The 22,852-nt window shown below is 36.5% G+C and overlaps 1 protein-coding gene across 1 annotated transcript in view; it reads left to right on the top strand.

The window, feature by feature from the left end:
* Window positions 1–1,596: 1,596 nt before the first annotated feature.
* LOC128220330 (peripheral plasma membrane protein CASK-like) overlaps window positions 1,597–22,852 on the top strand; it is a 180,666-nt gene continuing 159,410 nt past the window's right edge. The window contains exons 1-2 of the mRNA XM_052928691.1: window positions 1,597–1,736; window positions 4,162–4,224. Of these exons, the coding sequence (XP_052784651.1) occupies window positions 4,166–4,224 (59 nt within the window). The 5' untranslated portion in view covers window positions 1,597–1,736; window positions 4,162–4,165. The remainder of the gene's footprint in view (window positions 1,737–4,161; window positions 4,225–22,852) is intronic.

The raw sequence follows: 22,852 nt of genomic DNA, 5'->3' as shown, positions 1-22,852 counted from the left end.
GAGAAATTTACTCTTAAATTTTAAAATTAGTTAAAAGTTGGTTGTTTATTGAATATAGTCTTGGGCCAGCTCTAGCCTAGTTGTTAAAGGTGATCTTCGTGAATATAAAGGTTCCTGGGCGTGTCCCTGTAGTTTCCATTTTATTGTAAATGTTTAACACGACCCGCAAATTTATGCTAAATGTTCCAGTCGAATATAGGTCTGGTTTGTCGATCTATGTCCAACAAAATTGGCAAAGATATTAACTAAATAAAACTGAAAATATTGTTTTGCCACAAAAAAAATGCATTTTATTGATACTTTCTATTTTTTCTTCAGAAACCATTCTATAGCAGCGGATGAACATTCGCGCTGTCTGATTTTGTTCATATTTTGACCAAGTCTTGAATATTTCCCGCTCACGTTCAACATATGATAATTTATTGACACTTTTAGATCGTGGATGGGACGCTTATTAAAATGTTCAATACAAGGATGAATGGACCAATGGAAACGCCCATGCAGATTTCTACTGTAACCATTTTTCACGGCCCCTCACGGACGCCGACTACGGAAGCGAACAAGCACCATACGTTAATGGAGAAACGGTATAAATCAGGGTTCCATGTAATGTTAAAGGTAAATGACATGGCGTAACAGGAACAAAATAATTTCTTCAAGTATCCACAAAACCTACAAAGACGAGAAACATCTTCAAAAAATACACAAAACAGTTGTTGTTTTTTTAAATCGAGACCATTAAAACCATGAATCAAAGTTTCATGATTTTTTTTTTATAATGAAATTGCGAAACTTGTCGCCGGCTTTTGAGGCCAGACCCTTTCCAACATCAAACAAATACGCGTTGACGCTGTAAATGAGTATGGCAGAGTAGTTCACATACCGATAGTAAAAGGGGCATAATATAGGTTACACTTAATAGATGCAATATTATTTTATTTTTTATTTTAGTTCATTGCTTTGTTTAACTCCTTTAGTGTGGCAAATCGTTCGGAGTGTTAAAACTAATTTAAGGCTCTGATGATTGGAACCCTTCAACAAATGTTCATATATTTTAATTAATTACCTTTGAAGTCCACGATTTTAAATAGCGTTATTAAGTTTTCATCGTGTTTATGCACGAGTCATAGTGTGCATATAAAGTTTTGTTGCCAGTTTTCTAAAAAAAAATATACATTGACTACACCGGGGTGGGTTCGCTCCCCACTAAAACCATTTTTTTTTATACTGTTAGTATATTTTTTCAGCTATTTTGGTAGTAAAAAGTAAATTAGTAATGATATTAGTGTTTTAAGATGCATTACCGGGAAAACAAATTCAAGTGGTGAAAACAAGTAAGGGTCCCTTTAAAGTAAGTTTGAAACTTATTAAAAACTCTCATCGGCAAGATGTGACGTGAGTGAGAGGTCTTGTGGGGACACCGCGGTATTTTTTTTTTAATACTGGGAGTATTGTTCGAAATATATATAACATTTTACATTAAAAAAAGGAAAATTTTAATGTAACCGTACTGGTATTTGATACATTTTTTTTAAATAAACAATATTAGTAGTATGTAACCTTTAAAATACGCGAGGAGTTTTGTCCGGAAACACCGTTCCCGATAGTTTGCTAACTTCCGGGTTTTGTAGTTTTTGACATTATTTTGTCAAATTTTCGAGTTTATACGGGTGACAGATGTCAACACCCATCCCTCATCATTCTGGTCAATGATATACAATTGCTCTATAAAGCAGGTACGCAAATGACAACGTGAGGCCAATTTTACCTTGTTGACTTTGCAGGAATTTGCTGTCAAAAAGAAACTAAACAACACATGTCGATGAATGCTGTACTTTTATTCAATTAAAAAAAGTCAAAAACTGAGTTACATATATTATTAGTACATGAAGTTGAATGAAGCGAGTCTATAGTCATCCTGTCTGTTAGCTCAGTTGGTAGAGCTTCAGCATTCAGGGGTATTTTAGGGAGAACGTCATGCAAGGTTTTCTCAGTTGGAAGTATATGGTCTATGCCTCCATAACTGTGAGTATCCAAATACCATGAATGTCCAAACTGTGTACACATGCATTGTTAATTCAGCGGTAAGGGGTAGTCCACCTAAATGGCCATCAACAAGTCTTGACGATTTTTTTACTATGGCAGACTCGTAACGTCCACTATTCCAGCAAAATGTAGCGAACAGTCCTTGCGCAGAAAATCCTCGCGGCCACAATTTTGAAATTATCTCTGTTATAAATTCAAATTTCTACGAAAATTTAATTGCCTACTATTAAACACATATTTATTTATGTCAATATGCCAAACATATTCGGATATCATAAAACACTTACATGTGTCAATTGTTAATCAAGTATCCTGATATCTGACAGGTTGCGTACATGTATAAAAGGGTATTCTCCACCCAGAATATATTTATGTGAAAATAACGATTCTAAAGGTCACTGTCGGGTATATATTGAACATTCTTTCTCCCGGTGTTAAATGGTGGAGAGATGTAGCGTTACAGGGATACAATCATAAGAAATGTCAAAATAATAAAGTATCCCTGATCGCTCATTATTGTAGCTACGGTAAGGGGTAGTGTAGTGAGAACTATGACATGGGACATCAAAAAGTTTCAAGTCTCTTTTTCTTGTTCGATTTATGCCATTATTTACTGGTAATAGATGCCAGAAGTCTTAACGGTTTTGGGTAATGACAGACTTGCGTCGTTCATACCCCCTGTTGTTTACTTAGTGCTGATATGCTACCACTCTTACGAAGAATAAATAATAAAAGAAATTAAGTGCTGATATGCTACCACTTTTACATAGAATAAATAATAAAAGAAATTATTATAAGTTTAAACTCTTGCTAATTGTTCCTTCAGGAGAAGCAATGAAATAATTATATAATAAGCAGAGCTGCCTTGCTCATGCTTTTTTGAACAACTTGTTTTTATGCCTCTATTCTCACCCTATAAATAATATATTTTCATTCATTTTTGTGCCAACATTCACTTCATTTTTTCCTCTTTTTTAAAGGCAAAACTTGAACAAAAAATAACAAAGGTAAAAGTATTATCTTTTGCAAAATGCTTATGGCCCAGGGATACATTAACAGATGTCGCGAAAACTGTCTGTCTGACGGTCCTGACTGGTAAATGTTGCATGCTGACATGGTCTGAGTCAATTTATAATCATGTTGGTACATCTGATGGACAGTTTTCACGTCCAGATGTAAAAAATAATGAAACTTGAATCTTCATCTATTATTAAACACCTCTTAAAAGTAAAAAAAAAATTGTTTAATAGAAAATAGCGTTACAAGTATCAATGAAATTGTCAAATAACCATTTGTTTACAAATCTGATGTTGTATTTGGGAGTGTAGATGTCAAAAAGCTAACTGCACTAAGTCAAACGCCATGCAGCATTTGCTGCACTTTGCAATACATTACCAAATAATGTATATCTGTGTATATATCATGTGATGTTAAATTTTAAACTTTATTTAATTTTTATTACAATAATTGTGAAACAAGCTATAATTACAACTTATATTAATTACTCTCGTTGACATGATGTTGCGCGAGAGTGTGGTCTGGTGTTTTGAAGGAAACCAGAGTACCGGGAGAAAACCCACTTGTCCGGCTTGGTAACCACTAACCAAACTCCTATGCACCCAGGCTGGGAATCGAACCTGGGTAGCCTTGATGAGAAGCGAGTATACTAACCACTGCGCTAACCAGACAACCTGATGTTTTGAAACGCTTAAATTATAACCTTTTGTCATGTACTTTGGAATGTTTTAAAGGATAGTTCCAAATGTTCCAAACAAAAATCTTATCCTTTGCAGCATGTTATTCGATTTCAAAATTGGTAACGGAGCGGTCTCAAAAATATACATTGCGAACTGATCAACCAATCAAAATTTTCATTAATTACAATTAAGTGCAAGTGTCAAAATATGGCATGGTTAAAATTTTATCTAGGAAGAAAACTTTGCAAAAATAACCTTTGCAAACATAAAAAAATATTACTCTAGTGACTTACATGTTTATACCAGTGACAATATGTTCTGAGTAGCAAAGCCCATAACTCGAATAAAAGAGTTTGCAGCTGCTTTCTATCTTTTCATATTTGATAATATCCAATGCAAGATTCTTCTTTGATTTCAGAGGAATGGCAGATGAAGAGATTCTATTTGATGATGTGTACGATTTGCAGGCTGTCATTGGAAAGTAAGTTGATATAGTTTATACTTATTTTTGTTAGTCAGCTGGAATATAGCAGATATTTACCAGTCTTGAGCATGTCTCCTTAGGATCTGTGTTAAATTGAAGTATTATTGTTTTTTTTGCTTCAATATATGTATTGGTTGTATGTATTTATAATTATATTAAAAGTTTTAATTAAAACAAACAAAATGTTTAACAATTCAATCATTAATTTAAAATTCCCTGAGGGCAGAAGAGTGCCCGTGCTGGTCTCCATAAGGGCAGAAGGGTGTTGCCGAAGAATGACAGGTCGCAGCACTTTTCAATAATTGTTAAGTGATTAAACTGAGTTTGAAGAAACAGAATGAGATTGAAGAACGTTCTGGTGCAATACCCTGAGCTCTTTCCTGGAAACTGTTGTTTCAAAGTTAGAAGAGCTTATTTTCTAACTCCATAATGATCGATATTTGTCCTTGCATGTCAACTGCTTAACCATGTAACATGGGAGCCCTTTCATTTTATTTTAATATTTTGCCTTCATATCAAATATAATGAAATTGCATTTAATCACAAGTTTAAGCTTCAAGCTAAAAGTAAAAAAATCCCATTTCAGAAGGCTTACGTTAATAACTTGTGTTGTTTGAACTTGATACATAAAGCACATTTTGCATGACACCTCTTTGAATATAAAACAATTGTGTGTTTGCATATTTCAAAAAGTATTTTTGATACTGGTTTTTAAAAAAAAATTTTTTTTTTGTAATTCCACAAAGTGCATTATGCCCAAGAACTCTATTAACCCTTTCCCTGATAGATAAGTGACCATATAAGCTACCACTAGTGCATGCTCTTACCTGTAAAATGCTTATCAGTACCTAATAGGGAGCTGGCCCCTTAGAGGTATTGGAAAATGCAGTAAAAAATTGATACCTGCTCTGCTAAGATCATAATTAGAAGTAGAAGGAATCATTTTATCAATTTGATGTGAGTGTATGATTTTTAGAGCATAACATTATCTTTGTTATGATATAAATTTTATTTCTGTCAGATGTATAGTTCCATAATATCATTTGTTCAAACATATTTTTTAGCCAATTTCTATCACAAATCTGCACTTACAGGGATGTTTAGCTATATATAACTGCATATTTGATGAATAATTCAGACTAATAAGACTGTAAATATTGCTTTTAAAACATTTTAAAATACAACTGAGCTGTATTTTTGGGGTTTCTTACATAATTGACCATGGGTGAAAAAGAAGGAACAAGACTTTAAAACTATAAAAACGTTTACTACAAGTAAAATTTATTCAAATGAGCATTATTACTTCAATAAAAAAGGTATGATGTTTCTAGGATTTTTATATAACTGGTTACTGACTTCAAGATTAATAAATGATATAATTTTAGGTTTTTGAAAGATTTTATAAGAAAATAGCTAAAAGGCCACTAAGAATGCAAAGATGTTTTTTTAAAATAGAATATATATATTTATTATAAATTGAAAAGCAAAAAAATAATTCATCTGGTAAGGTACATCATACATTTTATAAATCAAATGCAATAAATAACATATTTATAATATTTACACACAATTTACAATATATACAAGTAAATCCACTTGGTCCATTTAGTGCACTTTTAGACAACACCACCCAATTGCCTAGCAATAGGGTGGCTGTGAAAGTTCAAGTGGCAATCTTTACAAAGATGCACGTTGCATATATTGCACCCATATACAGTCTCTCCAAGTTGCCGCAACACATGCGAATGGTACTTGCACGTTGACTTTTTCATTTCCCTTCGTACGTTCCTGTGCTTATCCACGTTCTCAGCTGCCAGGACTAGTGGGGGGCAATTTCATATGTGGACCTCTTGCGCTTGCAATGGCCAGAAATTAGTTCGTTAATTAATTCCATTCGAAAGTCCAGGGGTGTATATCTCTTCTTCTTGGTTGGCCTTGTACTTAACGTCTTGAACAGAATAAATGAATTGACGATTGCACTGTTCAGAAGAAACCAAAAGAGATGGCGCCACCACTTCTTTGACGATCGGCCCACTGGGTACTTGGCACGCAACTGGTCGTGGAGGTCAACACCGCCCATGAACCGGTTTTACACGGACACACTGTGGGGTTGCATGAGGTTCAAAATACCCGGTCCACTCCTCCTTGTACACTGGCGAACATCTTCAGGGTCTGAGAGGGAGGACAAGTGATGCACGGGTTTACGATCCATCCATACTGAGGCGGTCACATTTGTATCTTCCTGCTGCATCACTTTGAAATCCCCCCTCTCGCGCACTTCCCGGGCTTTTTTAAGTCTAGGAGGAAGTCCTTTCCTGTTCATTCTTACAGTCCCACACGAGTACAATCCATTTTGAAATAAACTTTGCACAAGTGGAAGGCCAGTAAAAAAATTGTCAAAAAACACCCATCTAAATGTATTCCGCAGGAAACTGGTCAGCCGAGTGACAACATTATGACCCCATCCATGTTCGGTCCTGTTGTTTTCCCGACCAAGGTATACTTCTAGCTTGGCCAAGTACCCGTTGGCGGAGTCACATAACATCCAAACTTTAATTCCACGCTTGATTGGTTTGGCAGGCATATATTGCCGGAACGAAAGTCGGCCTGTGTACTTCACCATGGCTTCATCGACAGCTACTACGCGTGACAGGGTGTAATACCTCCGGAAGGTGCCAAGTAAAACATCCATCACAGACCGAACTTTGTACAGTTTGTCATATCCAGGAAGACCTCGCCCAACCTCTGCACTTCGATCTGAGGCGTGGAAGTACTGCGAGATCTTCTGAAATCGGTTGCAGGTCATAACCCTCTGTACTCCAGCGTTACCAAAGAACGGGTTAGTGGACCAGTACATCTCCGTGTGGGGTAACTGGGAGATCCCCATCAGTATGTTGATCCCAAGAAAGGCCCTCATCTCCGCAAAGGTGACGTCATCCCAGCGGTCATCAGGGCCATTCTGTGCGATCTTCCACACGGAGTACGCGTTGGTGTGCGCAACCAGGGCCTGTATCAACTGGACAGGAAATATGAGGAGGAAGTACTCCAGGGGTGTCGCAGTCACAGTGTCGAAGTCATCTGGCAGCTGTGGGCCTGGTTCTCCATGAAAATCATCAATCTGGAATCATAAAGTATTATATTAGACAAATGTTATTATTTTATTTGATATTTATTTTTATTATATCATGCAATAAAATGTATTACAGTTATTTATCTTTGCACTTGCTTTATTTTAGATTTTTTTTTTTTTTTTTTTTTTTGCATACCACAAAAGGTGTGAAGTCCTGTGTCCATTTGGCCTCGTGGGCCGATTCATCAACATCACTTTCGTCGGAAGATACAGGCTAGTCAGGCTCATCATGATGATCAAGGGGAACATCAATGTCAGACGAGCCAAACCCTGAGAACTCTGACCCTGAGTCAGTGTCACTCTCAAAAATGTGTGCCATAATTATGTCTAAGTGCTTGTAATTATTATAGATAATTGTTTATTGTACTGAGATCAAATCTGCAATGGCTTAATTTGTGGTAGTTTTTTTACTGTCGAAAATTTATGCAAATTAGTATTTATGTGTATGTTCTGATTTGTCAATTCTAAATATGCAAATTAGTATATGCAATACCATTGGATCGTCAAATATACTTTCTAAATTCAAAGACTTTTAATTGTTTCATTCCAAGACAGGGTCATAAATGCCAACCCCTCCAAACCACAACCCCTTTCCCCAGCTTGATATGTCATCTGTCGTCTGCACAAGCGACGATTTGGGCTTTGAACTCGTGTGCGAGATGTGATTTATGACCCTGTAGGCAATATGGTTATGACCCTTTGGGCAATATGGTTATAACATCTGGAAGCTACCATTACGTAATAAAAGATGCACACGTGTTTAAAAAATAAGTCAAGCGATGTAGTATAATAGCGGACGGACAATTATAAACTCGAAATAAGAAGCAGTATATCATATAACTATAAAAAAACAACCTATTACGACGAGTGAAGAATACCAAGATTATGTAAAAAAATATTATTTATTGAATGCTCAATTGCAATGTAACAAACTGAAAATCAATAATGTTTACACATTATTTACTATTCTTGAATAAACTTACAGTATTGCACTTTTGTCTTACTACGATAAAGCGCATGATTATTTTTGGCGCGAAAAAAGGTAGCACATGCTGTTCAAGTTCCCGCCGATCAAAAGCGTAAAGCTTGGGCTATTCATTTAAAAAGATAAGAATAATATAATGCAATGAGAATAAAATAATGCAGTATCATTTGACTTAATTTTACACAGAATCCGATTGGAGAATTAATCTTAAATTATAAAATAAACAGTTAGGCGACCTATTTTGGAGCGAATAATTATGATAGCTTTGTCAAATTGCTAGAACAAAAGCCACTCGATTTATTTTCTATTTGATCGCGATCGTTATCACGAAACATAGGTGTAGTAATCCAGCTTTATAAATAATTGTGCCCCCTACCGCTTTATACCTAAAATTGTCATCGTCAACCTGTAAAATGTAGTTTTTACGGCCACCCCTCATTGACCCGACCCCTTAAATATTTATGATGCACAAGCTTCTTACATCTGAGCTTATTCAGGGATTTTAATGATCTTATATTCATCCTGTAAATATCATTATGGGTATATTTATGGGTATATATATATGACTTGAATTCACAGCAGATGCATATTGTCAAATTAAGAACAATTTACTTTTAGGCAGTATGAAAATGATCGTATTGAACATCATTAGTGCGTACTTGACGACGTACATGTATATAATCTATATGCAGAATAGTTTAAATCTATATGCATTTTATTTTTAAATTGCTTTCTTCCTTAATTACTGTACGTGCTAACATAAATGTATCAGATTATATCAGAATAACAAACAATTAACGGCTAAACCTTTATCAAGAATAGAAGTTGCCAGCGTATTTTTTTCGTTTAGGTCGCTTCTGAAACCCAAAGCAGACTACCTGTGTCATTATGACCTCGCCATGTGACCTTGCCACGTGATGTTTTAGTGTTGTTGTATGGATTTTACTCATGTCGCGAATGGATTAATTTGTTCAACAACTTTACATAATGACAAGGTTATTTTATTGCATAATTCACTTTATTCTGTATCATTAGTGATATAAGTAACATTTAATAGGCGTTTTTGATCGTTGATGATGTTTATGTTGACAATTGAAAATGAGAGGCGTAGAATCGCGTATCTATCAGGTTATCGATAGAGCGTAGAATAGCGTATGTATGAGGCTTTCGATAGAGGAGTAGAAAAGCGTATCTATCAGGCTATCGATAGAGGAGTAGAATGACGTATGTATCAGGGAAAGGGTTAAAATTTCCCAATAACTATAAAATTGTTACCATTAGGATTATCAGACAATGTTGAAAACTTGGCAATAATTTACAGAGTGCTTATTTGACGCGTAACTCTTACATGGTTCATGCCTTGTAAGAAAAGGGTTTATTGATTTACATCCCTTTACGGCTCAATTGTAGGTGATATAATGTAGAAATAAAAAGCTGTAATTTGCAAAAATGTTTGATGATCAGTTGTTTTGATGGAACTTGAAGCATTTAGAGTCCAGTTCATATTAGCATGGCTGAATTTGGGATCCCTATTCTGAATTCAGGTTTGACAGCTAGCTATGTTTTTTTGCAGAGATATGGACATAATTGGGAACCGTTTCAACAGTGGCCTAAATGTTAATCTTTGGGCCTGATTGAATCCTTCATACTTCATAATTTATAGGAGTCCAAGGATCCCATATCATCCCTGGTGTATTGGTGACTGCTTGTACTATGGGTATATTAAGTGGTATAAAGCCTCACTGACATGTGAGACCAATAATAAGGCCAAAAGTCTCGTATCCGAAAACTATATAGTCATAGCAGTGGATTAGTCATGTTTAATTGGTGAGCTACTTTTATAGCTGTAACTTCAGCAGTCTTTATTCCTCCTGCAATATCATCCCACAACTGCTAAAACTGTTAGTTTGAGTCTTAATTCTCATTAACACCCACCATATTTGTGGCCATAAGATATACACATGTTTGGTTTTGACTGACATATATCACGGGAGAGTGTTGGTCAACCATTGTTGCACAATCTGGTGACAATTTTGTTAATTCTTATACTGTTTGCTTCCAGTTGTTGGGTTGATTGAATCATTGACATGGAAAATCACATGCAGTCATAATTATTCCTCACAATTGTTTTAAAGATTCAATACTTATTATACTGCTTGCCTAGTGGTTGGGTTGATTGAGTCTTTTACAATTTTTTTTTCTAAAAGGATAAGATTTAGAATGATTGTTGGTTATGGACTTCCGGTATCACATGCAGTAATAATTATTCCTCATGATTATTTCAAAAAGATTCAAAACTTATTTGACTGTTTGAATGATAAACTATAAATGTCCTAATAAATGTTCATTCTCTTATAAATAGACGTCCGTTTTTTACTATCGTTGGTTTATTTTCCGACTCTGTGATATGAAGCATATGCGATAACAAGCATTCCATCAGTGCTATTGTAGAGCACATCCTCAGGCTGCTGACATCATGTGTAACAGTGAACCAGTGGCGTAGCTGCCGTTACGCACAATACGCCCGTGCGTACAATTCGTCGCACAAGTCAGGCAATATTTGGGGCCAAAAATGCAATAAAAACTAAAGGGTAAGGGAGGTGAAGCGTTCACGGGCCGCCTTTTTTGAATATGTGAGACAATAAAATCTAAAAAAAAATCTTATTATTCAGTAAGAGCCTCGTTTACCGTTTAGTTGAAGGAACGCCTTTTTATGAATCCTCGATTAATACTGAATATATATTCGAACGATGTTTACAAAGCGGCAAGTTTCAAAATGTCAAACGCCAACCTTGAACCTCCTCATCTTGACAAGTTCAAAGATAATCTTCAAACAGTTGACAATGCTGATAAACTAAACATCTTAGCAGCAAAATGGAAACATTTTATGAGTTTTCCTTTTGTTTAGGTTATTTGTGAAGCATAATTAAATGTGTAGTGCCTCGTAGCATTTGATATTAGAGGACGATCAAGCACACATTTAAGATAGAGGTGTCTGTTTAACTGTTGTAATTCATGATATATTTTTATTTTAAAGATGTGCTGATAGCTATTTATTTCATATATCAGATAAACAAATATTCTCTACAGATATTGACAAAACCCATTTCTCAAAATTGTCGGATATACTGTGGGTAAAAAATATGCTTCATGAATGTTCACGACTTGTTACATTTTAATGGCTCACTGCAGCTTGTGTTTATACTTATGAATAACACAGAAATTGTCCTTGACTCTTTCTCGAGTATACCTTCTGTAACATTGCATTACAATGTGAAGGATCTTTTTTTAAATACACCCCCACTCCCAAATTGAATTTGTCGTCACTTGTCCGGTCTTGGACTGCTTAACGTTTACCCTGAACGGGAAATCGAAACGCAACGGGTAATAGAGATCTTCGCTGCCCAGAAGATGGATTGACATATTGTAGTAATCGTTGACAATTTCCTTCAGTGCATACTTTGAACGACCTTATGCTATGAAATAGAAGTTTGTTTCGTGTTAAAAATGTTAAGTGAGCTTAAAAAACCTTTTAACAAACATACATTTTCCTTATTTAAGACAATTACCATTTTTAAATTTCCTACAAAGCTGTTTCAATTTTTGAATTGAATATTCGTTGATTAAATGCTGATGATCCTGTACTAAGAAATTTATTTTGCTATACAGTATCATTCTGACATATGACAAAACCGAGAGCTCCAGAGGGGGCAGAGCCCCACTGACCCCCCATAAGGACATTCTGCCCATTGCTACAGCAATTGTGCGTATACTTCGAAACGGCCTAGCTACGCCCCTGTAAACCCATACATGTACACTATTGTAAACAATGGCAATAAGTTACATGATAATGAATATGTAATATGATGTGTTCATTGGACCATCTGGCTGGCGACTCCGCCTACTGTTTTGGTGATGGGCTATTGTGGTAAGAGAAGTTGGTATCTCATACTTCTTACTTTAAACATGACTTATCATTGAATTTAGCAAAGTGGCGGAGCGGTTGTCTAGTGGTAACACATTTTACTGTCAATCCAGGGGCTGTAGGTTCGATTTCCCGCTGCACCACTAAAAAATACTAATTGTCATCTGGTAGGGACGTTAAATGGGGGTCCCATTTGACAGTGCAATACACTGGTGCACGTTAAAGAACCAGGGAAGCTCTTACCAGGGTTACATTCTCTCTGAGCACATAAGCTCCAAAAACCTAAAATAACAAACAATCTCAATCTCCACATAGGCAAGGCCTGAGTGCAAGTATAAATAAGCTTACACACCAATTAAGCAAGTTATAAAATGTTTTCTTAATTGGGAAAAATGGTTCTTAATAGTGAGCAGGGTTCTCAAAAAGACGCACATCCTGCAAATTTAGTAAGATATTTATGGTATAATTGATGATATTATAGAAGCATATAAGCTTAAAATACATTGTAAGTTTTTCCATCTAACATCTTATTGAATCTGCATCATGCAGTGAACAAAAATCTGTCTCCCTAGTAACAAAACTCATCGGGAATTTAATATAACCAGTGGCCTTCATTTCAGATACTTTGATTATGTTCATATTGATTGTAAAATTAGTCCTGTGAAAGATTTCCATCCCTGTCATTGTCACCTATTTAACCATGCTCTTACCAATATATATTTCCCTATCATCGAAGATGGAGGGATTATGGCCAGACGGAGAACCACACTGATTATTCTTCCTATATTTCTTCTTGTGTCAGCTAATTTTGTTTGTTTTCTTTGACCCTGGTCGAACAATCTTGATTCAATATGTTTCTGGTAGCCTCTGATTTGGTATTCTTCTGATTTGGTATTCATCTAATTGGCCATTGCCTGATTTTTTGATGATTTGCTGATTGGAACGTGCTGTTAGCTGATTGTTTTCCCGTTGTTTTGCAGTTGAAATTGTCCTTGATGGTTTCATATCTCACAGCAAAGACATCAGCTGATGCCATTTTTTTTCTTTTTTTTTAGAAATATATATACCACTACTTAATGCACTTTTATACAAATTGCATTTTTCAAATCTAACCTTTGGAGGATTCAGAAATGGAAAGTTTTCCATGGATTTCAATTAAAAATGGTGATTTTTGAAGTTCATGGGCTTTTCGATCGCATTAAATTGCATATGTGTAGGTATATTCATATCTTTAATATGTTTGCTCCATTTTTGGGAGCAGGGACTCCAAGTCTGTTGCAATGTTGTCTCGTGGAGCATCAACAAAACATGAGCTTGTTCAAAAAGTCTAAGCAGCAAAATATTGCATTGTAAACATGCTTTCTTTATTCAAGCAATTATTGTTTCCCTATTATTAAGTTGCAAACAGTAGTAAATAATTTATTAAAGAAGAAATTGACCATATCAATACACAGACAGTTATAGATAGTTTATAATTGCTATTTGACATTTCTTATTTTGTGCATTATGAACTAGATAATAAAAAGCAACATCAACTAGGAAAAGCGTTCGCTTCACTTCCTGCGGGTGTCATTATGATACAAAGCAACATTGTTAATTCCTCCATTGGCAAGGCATGTCATCGGAAATAGAGTCATTTAGACCTTTTTTTTGCATTGTTAATTAAAATAATGGTGCTATATCTGCGTTCTAATCAATAATTATGAGGCCTGTGATTTCTCTCTCTTATTCCATTGTTGCCCATTTATGACATAATTGTATCTGATGGATAGATTATAAAGATATATTTGTAAATAAAATATATATCAATTATTTTGTTTTCCAAGTTTCAATATGTTGCTGCTACAGTAAACCTGCAGTCGTGTACATACATGTACAATATTTGGTGCCGCTTTCCAACGACTGTTTATTGATGTCAAACATCATCTTTACTAAAATAATGTTGTAACTGAAATATTGAAACAAACCTTTTGTCTGTGAACTGCATCCTGCCTGTAGAAAATTCAGGAAGTCACTATTGAAAATCCATAGATGGGTTGTTAAATTTTTTATGCACCAGTCAATTGTAACTACGGCCCCCCCCCCCCACCAGGTCCAGGGAATAGCGGGGACTTTGACTTACGGTCCAGCTAACCCCGGGTAAACTGAACTGATGGTAAAATCCCCTCCAAATGCCCCCGCACCCAAGGTACCCTAGGTAAGGCCCATTACCCGCAATATTTTGTGCGAAGACAATTGATAATAGATAATGCTGAAAGTGTTAATTTTACAAGAAATAGATAAGCACCTATGTGTACAGTGTTATTTAAAACGACACATGGAACACTTGCATTTTGGTCGTCAGACTAGGTGTTTATAAGTCTGAATTTTTTAAAATTGTCTTCTTGTCTAAATTCATTTGGAAGGTTGTTCCACATCTGAGCAGCCTCAAAATGAAATTAGTTCTTGCCATTATGGAAGTTCTTACCCTATAAATGTCAACTGTGTTTGCATAAATTATCTGAAACTGTATGAAGGTGTTTTATTAAAGCACCTGTCAATTGTAACCACAGTCCCCACAGGTCCAGGAATAGCAGAGACTTTGACTTTCGGTGCTGCCAATGCCGTGTAAAATACCCATCCTGTGGGGACAAACTGCTGGTAAAATCCCTGCCAAATGCCCCCACACCCTTAGGGTAAGGCCCATGCCTGCTATTTTTCATTCACTCAGCACTGATGGGCTTACCTGAAAGGAAAAAACACAGCCAACATCCCTGGCATACCCCCAGACCTGGGGGCTGTGGTTACAATTGACTGGTGCATAAATTTATCAAGATCATGTAAATGTTAGTGTGCTTTTGTTTTAATTGGTAGTGCATGAACTATAACCTTTACTGCTTAAACTTCTTTAAGAATTTGTTAGAAATATCTAATTCCCACTCTTCGATGGACATATTAATAATCTGATTTATATGAATGGTAGTAATTATCTTCCTTTGAAATTCTGCTTTTTATGAGCTTATTGTCGAAGCATGGTCTATTACTTGAAATCTTGTTAATATTTCCCTACTTATTTTAAGACACGTCTCCTTTGTTGGAAAAAGAAAACCCAGACAGCCTGACAGAATTGCAAAAGAGAGGAAATCGGGGATAAGTTATTTTCCGGCAGGAAAATAAGCACTGTCAATTTCATTAGGAACTGTAGAATTGGTATTGCTTAATCCTTATCAATAATGCAGAATGTAATATCTTCTGTTGCCGGGTAATATTATTTATGTATAGACGTTTGCATAAGGTCCAAATCTGTGCATGATTGAGCAGTCTTTCAATATGTAATTGTAAGATTCAATTAGGTTGGTAATGGTTATACCGAGTTGCATTGTACATCTCCATTGGTGGCATTCTGTTAGCCTATACAAGTGCAAGTGCATGATAAAGCAGGCTGAGAGCTCAGGCAAAACTAAAACATTATTTTCCCACATGTGAGGTTTTTGTTCAAAATGTTTTGAAAATAAAATATATTTAGACCCTCCCAAACTCTTTTTGAATGGCAGAGTTGGTGTTTCTAAAATAAACAAACCTAAACATTTTTAATCTTTTTACCTAGTTTCATCTATTGTGAAACATTTTTGTTCAGTTGTAGGCGAAGTTGGAGTTACCAAGTTAAGTAAAAAAGAGGCACTTTTTCACCAATAGCTAGCCCATGATTTCCAAAACAGTGAACAGGGGTATCAGACATTGTGTACTTCTTATGTATTGAGCTAAATTAGTTGTGCTGTTATAATAAGCTCTAAGTCTAAAACATTCTTTCATAAGAATTGTTTTCTTCATTGGAGCACTTGCTGAATGTTGATTTAATAGTTAAAATTAAAGGTCTGCTCGCACCCATAAGCTGCATGATTCCTGTTGTATAGTTTATTAAGGTCTACCGAAGTCTGCCTAATTCTAACCCACAACCTCTTGGGTGATCACAGAGACCAACCATTTACTTTTAAACCATTCATCTCCCTGGTGGGGCTCCAACACACCTACACCACTAGACCACTGTCACCCTGATGGAACATATCGACCCACATCCTCTTGGTCGACACCAGAGATAGACACCTATACCACTAGACCACTCTCACCCTGATGGAACTCCAACCACCAACCTCTTTGGTGACGTCAGAGATGGACACTTATACCACTAGACCAGTCTCACCCTGATGGAACTCCAACCACCAATCTCTTTGGTGACGTCAGAGATGGACACTTATACCACTAGACCAGTCTCACCCTGATGGAACTCCAACCACCAATCTCTTTGGTGATGTCAGAGATGGACACTTATACCACTAGACCAGTCTCACCCTGATGGAACTCCAACCACCAATCTTTTTGGTGATGTCAGAGACAGACAACTATACCACTAGGCCAGTCTCACCCTGATGGAACTCCAACCACCAACCTCTTTGGTGATGTCAGAGATGGACACTTATACCACTAGACCAGTCTCACCCTGATGGAACTCCAACCACCAACCTCTTTGGTGATGTCAGAGATGGACACCTATACCACTAGACCACTGTCACCCTGATGGAACATATCAACCCACATCCTCTTGGTCGACACAAGAGATGAACACCAGAGTATACCACCTATCACCCCCCTGATGGGGCTCTAAGCCACAACCTCTTGGTCGACACCAGAGATGGACACCAGAGTATACCACCTATCACCCCCTTATGGGGCTCTAAGCCACAACCTCTTGGGTTACCCCAGAAGAGAACATCAATTTACCAATAGGCCACTGACACCTCTTAAGAGATAACCTAGCACTATTAAAATAATGACCACTTCTCTGCTGCTGTAGCAGTCAAACAATAGCTGACAATAAACTACTCAAATGTCACACATCAGTTTGTCAAACTTCCATCACAATTAAATTATATTTGAATGACAGTAGACCAATCATACAACAGATCAGCTACCATGCGCCCAATAAAATATCCTGCAAATGTAGGGGATTTAGTTGACAGTGCAATTGCTTGGTGATCTGTTCAAAGCTGTTTTGATGTCTTTGTTTAGCAATACGTCTTATAAACCTCTTGTAGGACGAGACTACTTTATCTGGGTGTTGTAACTATTTTATAGGAACTTTTTCTCGTTGAAAAAAGATTTTTTATCTAATTAAAATCCTTTTAAATCCACAGACAATTCAATTTACATTTTCTATAAGCGGCTATTTAAGTCCTAAATGTGGCATGTTTATTTAATTTTCTTCGAAGTAAATGAAATTAAAGCAATTCATTATTTCCTAGACTCATGCTAAAAAGATTTTCCTTTTTCCATTACTGTTGGGTTATCCAAGATGTAAACATTGACAGCTTCAATGTATTGGGATATTTATCGTCTTTAAAAAGTGCCTTCACTCAGAAATTAAGGCTGATTTTTGACATAAAAGAGTTATGTGCAAAACAAAATAGAGGAATAAGAGGATTCAATTTTGCAGTAAGGTAAACTGTTAGGGTTACGGTTATTTTCGCTGAATCCCCTACTTCATCTAAATATTGCGAAACATTATTTCCATATAACCTCCACCAAATTATTGATAGTGACAAAATTGGATTAATATTATTGGCACTCAACTCTACATTCAAGCTTCAAATTGGAGAGCATGTTGCTCATTTAGGGACTTTTAGCACTTTTAAATAAGTTCTATTAAATTTCCTCTAGCCATTTGACACACATACATATACAACATGGTGACAATGTGTACATTCCACATGGAATCTTGTGTTCGTTGCTCCAGGCTTTCTTTGAATTCATTTACTAAATCTGAGTTTCAGGAAATGCAACCAAAATGAAATCAGATCTTGTGCACTCCAGTCTGAATGATATATATATTGTATCATGTGTATTCATTGTTTATGGTGGATTATGTTATATGAGGCATAAATTGGGAACTTTTTCTATAATACAAAAAATATATATTATATATTATAAAATATAATGTTATCAGTTATATGAAAAGAAAATTGAAACAGTTGGAAATGTAACACTCGTTCAGGAAGTCTGACATGTCGTAACACTTATTCCGAAATAGTTATTCTGAAGACTACTTCCGAGATAGTTTGGTATGGAATCTGGGTTTTTTACTGATGATGTGTCAGAATTATTAATGTATTCTGTACTATAATTATGGTAAAAATTTATACAACTACCACTAATTGTTTCATAATAATATAAGACACGGCAACAACCGCGATGGAAATGAAGTGCTTAGGCCTAAAAAAAAAATACATTTGGTTCGGGTTACCGGACCCTACCTACGGAATAGGCGCCGACCCTAACGTTTTTATAGTCAGTTTGAAAAAAAAATGAAAAAATTAAAAATTTTTTTTTTTTTTTTTTTTGCTTTTCAATATGTAGCTTAAAACCTTAATTGCTTATATGGAAGATAACTTTAACACCATTCTCCAATGATGAAAATGACATTCTTATATAAAGCCTAATAAAAAAAAATAATAAAAAGCCTACCTACCCTACCTATTTTTGAAAACGATGTAACCCTAACCAAACAATTTTTTTTTTTAGGCCTTATTACACTTAAGATTCAGAAGCAGGGCTCAATGTTCGGCCATTCAAACATTCATCTGTGGTTCCTGTTACATGTTGTCAAAGAAAGGCTGTTTAGAAAGGGAAAAACATTGGAGTTGTGAAAATTATATTTTTGTATACCAAGTTAACATAATTATGTTAACTATTGTATTTTCATATATACATACACAATCTGACTTAAACGTTGCCAACAAGCTGAACCACCTTGTTAAAAAATAGTGCAACATGGTTTGTATTAAAAATATGTTGTTTGATTTTAGGGTTGGCTGAGTAACCAGAAAAACAACATTATTAGGGTTGGTTGGGTTATTGGAACCACAACATTATAAGGGTCGGTTGGGTTATTGGAAACACAACATTATTAGGGTTGGTTGGGTTATTGGAAACGCAACATTATTAGGGTTGGTTGGGTTATTGGAAACGCAACATTATTAGGGTCGGTTGGGTTATTGGAAACGCAACATTATTAGGGTTGGTTGGGTTATTGGAAACGCAACATTATTAGGGTCGGTTGGGTTATTGGAAACGCAACATTATTAGGGTCGGTTGGGTTATTGGAAACGCAACATTATTAGGGTTGGTTGGGTTATTGGAACCACAACATTATTAGGGTCGGTTGGGTTATTGGAAACACAACATTATTAGGGTCGGTTGAGTAACAGGAAACACAACATTATTAGGGTCGGTTGGGTAACAGGAAACACAACATTATTAGGGTCGGTTGGGTAACAGGAAACACAACTTTATTAGGGTCGGTTGAGTAACAGGAAACACAACATTATTAGGGTCGGTTGGGTAACAGGAAACACAACATTATTAGGGTCGGTTGAGTAACCAGAAACACAACATTATTAGGGTCGGTTGGGTAACAGGAAACACAACATTATTAGGGTCGGTTGAGTAACAGGAAACACAACATTATTAGGGTCGGTTGGGTAACAGGAAACACAACATTATTAGGGTCGGTTGGGTTATTGGAAACACAACATTATTAGGGTCGGTTGAGTAACAGGAAACACAACATTATTAGGGTCGGTTGGGTAACAGGAAACACAACATTATTAGGGTCGGTTGAGTAACCAGAAACACAACATTATTAGGGTCGGTTGGGTAACAGGAAACACAACATTATTAGGGTCGGTTGAGTAACCAGAAACACAACATTATTAGGGTCAGTTGGGTAACAGGAAACACAACATTATTAGGGTCGGTTGAGTAACAAAAAACACAACATTATTAGGGTCAGTTGGGTAACCACACATGCAACATTATTTGGGTCAGTTGAGTAACAGGAAACACAATATTATTAGGGTCGGTTGAGTAACAGGAAACACAATATTATTAGGGTCGGTTGGGTAACAGAAAACACAACATTATTAGGGTCGGTTGGGTAACAGGAAACACAACATTATTAGGGTCGGTTGGGTAACAGGAAACACAACATTATTTGGGTCGGTTGGGTAACAGGAAACACAACATTATTTGGGGCGGTTGAGTAACAGGTAACACAACATTATTAGGGTCGGATGGGTTACCCGAAACACAACATTATTAGGGTTGGTTGGGTAACAGAAAACACAACATTATTAGGGTCAGTTGGGTATCAGGAAACACAAGATTATTAGGGTAGGTTGGGTTACCGGAAACACAACATTATTAGGGTCAGTTGGGTAACCATGAATGCAACATTATTAGGGTCAGTTGGGTAACCATGAATGCAACATTATTAGGGTCAGTTGGGTAACCATGAATGCAACATTATTAGGGTCAGTTGGGTAACCATGAATGCAACATTATTAGGGTCAGTTGAGTAACAGGAAACATACTATTATTAGGGTCGGTTGGGTAACAGAAAACACAACATTATTAGGGTCAGTTGGGTAACCATGAATGCAACATTATTAGGGTCAGTTGGGTAACCATGAATGCAACATTATTAGGGTCAGTTGAGTAACAGGATTCACAATATTATTAGGGTCGGTTGGGTAACAGGAAACACAACTTTATTTGGGTCAGTTGGGTAACAGGAAACACAACATTATTAGGTTCGGTTGGATGACCATGAACACAGCATTATTAGGGTTGGTTGGGTAACCATGAATGCAACATTATTAGGGTCAGTTGGGTAACCATGAATGCAACATTATTAGGGTCAGTTGAGTAACAGGAAACACAATATTATTAGGGTCGGTTGGGTAACAGGAAACACAACTTTATTTGGGTCGGTTGGGTAACAGGAAACACAAGATTATTAGGTTTGGTTGGGTAACAGGAAACATAGCATTATTAGGGTTGGTTGGGTTACCGGAAACACAGCATTATTAGGGTTGGTTGGGTAACCATGAATGCAACATTATTATGGTCAGTTGGGTAACCATGAATGCAACATTATTAGGGTCAGTTGGGTAACCATGAATGCAACATTATTAGGGTCAGTTGAGTAACAGGAAACACAATATTATTAGGGTCGGTTGGGTAACAGGAAACACAACTTTATTTGGGTCGGTTTGGTAACAGGAAACACAACATTATTAGGTTTGGTTGGGTGACCACGAACACAGCATTATTTGGGTCAGTTGAGTAACAGGAAACACAACATTATTTGGGGCGGTTGGGTAACAGGAAACACAACATTATTTGGGGCGGTTGAGTAACAGGAAACACAACATTATTTGGGGCGGTTGGGTAACAGGAAACACAACATTATTTGGGGCGGTTGAGTAACAGGAAACACAACATTATTTGGGGCGGTTGGGTAACAGGAAACACAACATTATTTGGGGCGGTTGGGTAACAGGAAACACAACATTATTTGGGGCGGTTGAGTAACAGGAAACACAACATTATTTGAGGCGGTTGGGTAACAGGAAACACAACATTATTTGGGGCAGTTGGGTAACAGGAAACACAACATTATTTGGGGCGGTTGGGTAACAGGAAACACAGCATTATTAGGGTCGGTTGGGTAACAGGAAACACAACATTATTTGGGTCGGTTGGGTAACAGGAAACACAACATTATTTGGGTCGGTTGGGTAACAGGAAACACAACATTATTTGGGGCGGTTGAGTAACAGGAAACACAACATTATTTGGGGCGGTTGAGTAACAGGAAACACAACATTATTTGAGGCGGTTGGGTAACAGGAAACACAACATTATTTGGGGCAGTTGGGTAACAGGAAACACAACATTATTTGGGGCGGTTGGGTAACAGGAAACACAGCATTATTAGGGTCGGTTGGGTAACAGGAAACACAACATTATTTGGGTCGGTTGGGTAACAGGAAACACAACATTATTTGGGGCGGTTGGGTAACAGGAAACACAACATTATTTGGGGCGGTTGAGTAACAGGAAACACAACATTATTTGGGGCGGTTGAGTAACAGGAAACATAACATTATTTGGGGCGGTATTTGGGGCGGTTGGGTAACAGGAAACACAACATTATTTGGGGCGGTTGAGTAACAGGAAACACAACATTATTTGGGGCGGTTGGGTAACAGGAAACACAACATTATTTGGGGCGGTTGGGTAACAGGTAACACAACATTATTAGGGTCGGTTTGGTTACCGGAAACACAACATTATCTATGTAATGGCCTTGGAAGAAGTTCTGTGAAATTATGCTGGAATGACTTACATACGTTTCCTAGGAATTATGCAAACAGTATAATTATGAAGTCAGTGGTTGGTTATTTACCATAATCATGCTAGTTGGACATCTCTGTTTTTCTTACTCCATATTATCCAGCTTGAGAATGATAGTAGTTTTGAAACAATTAATAGAACTCAGAAATCTGGTTTCTGGACGCTGTATGCTTCCATGCTCATATTCCAGGGGGAAAACAATTGTTTATAGAAATAATATTCCAGTCCTTATTGCCTGAATTCCATGGATAATTGTTTATTTGTCATAAGCATCCTGTGTCCGTTGGTTTGGCAATACCTTCACAGTGGTACTTACAATACTAATTCTAACTCAGTCATGACTGGAGGGGCA

Source organism: Mya arenaria, chromosome 15 (assembly GCF_026914265.1).
Source record: "Mya arenaria isolate MELC-2E11 chromosome 15, ASM2691426v1".
NCBI lineage: Eukaryota > Metazoa > Mollusca > Bivalvia > Myida > Myidae > Mya > Mya arenaria.
This window is presented reverse-complemented; position numbering and strand designations above follow the sequence as displayed.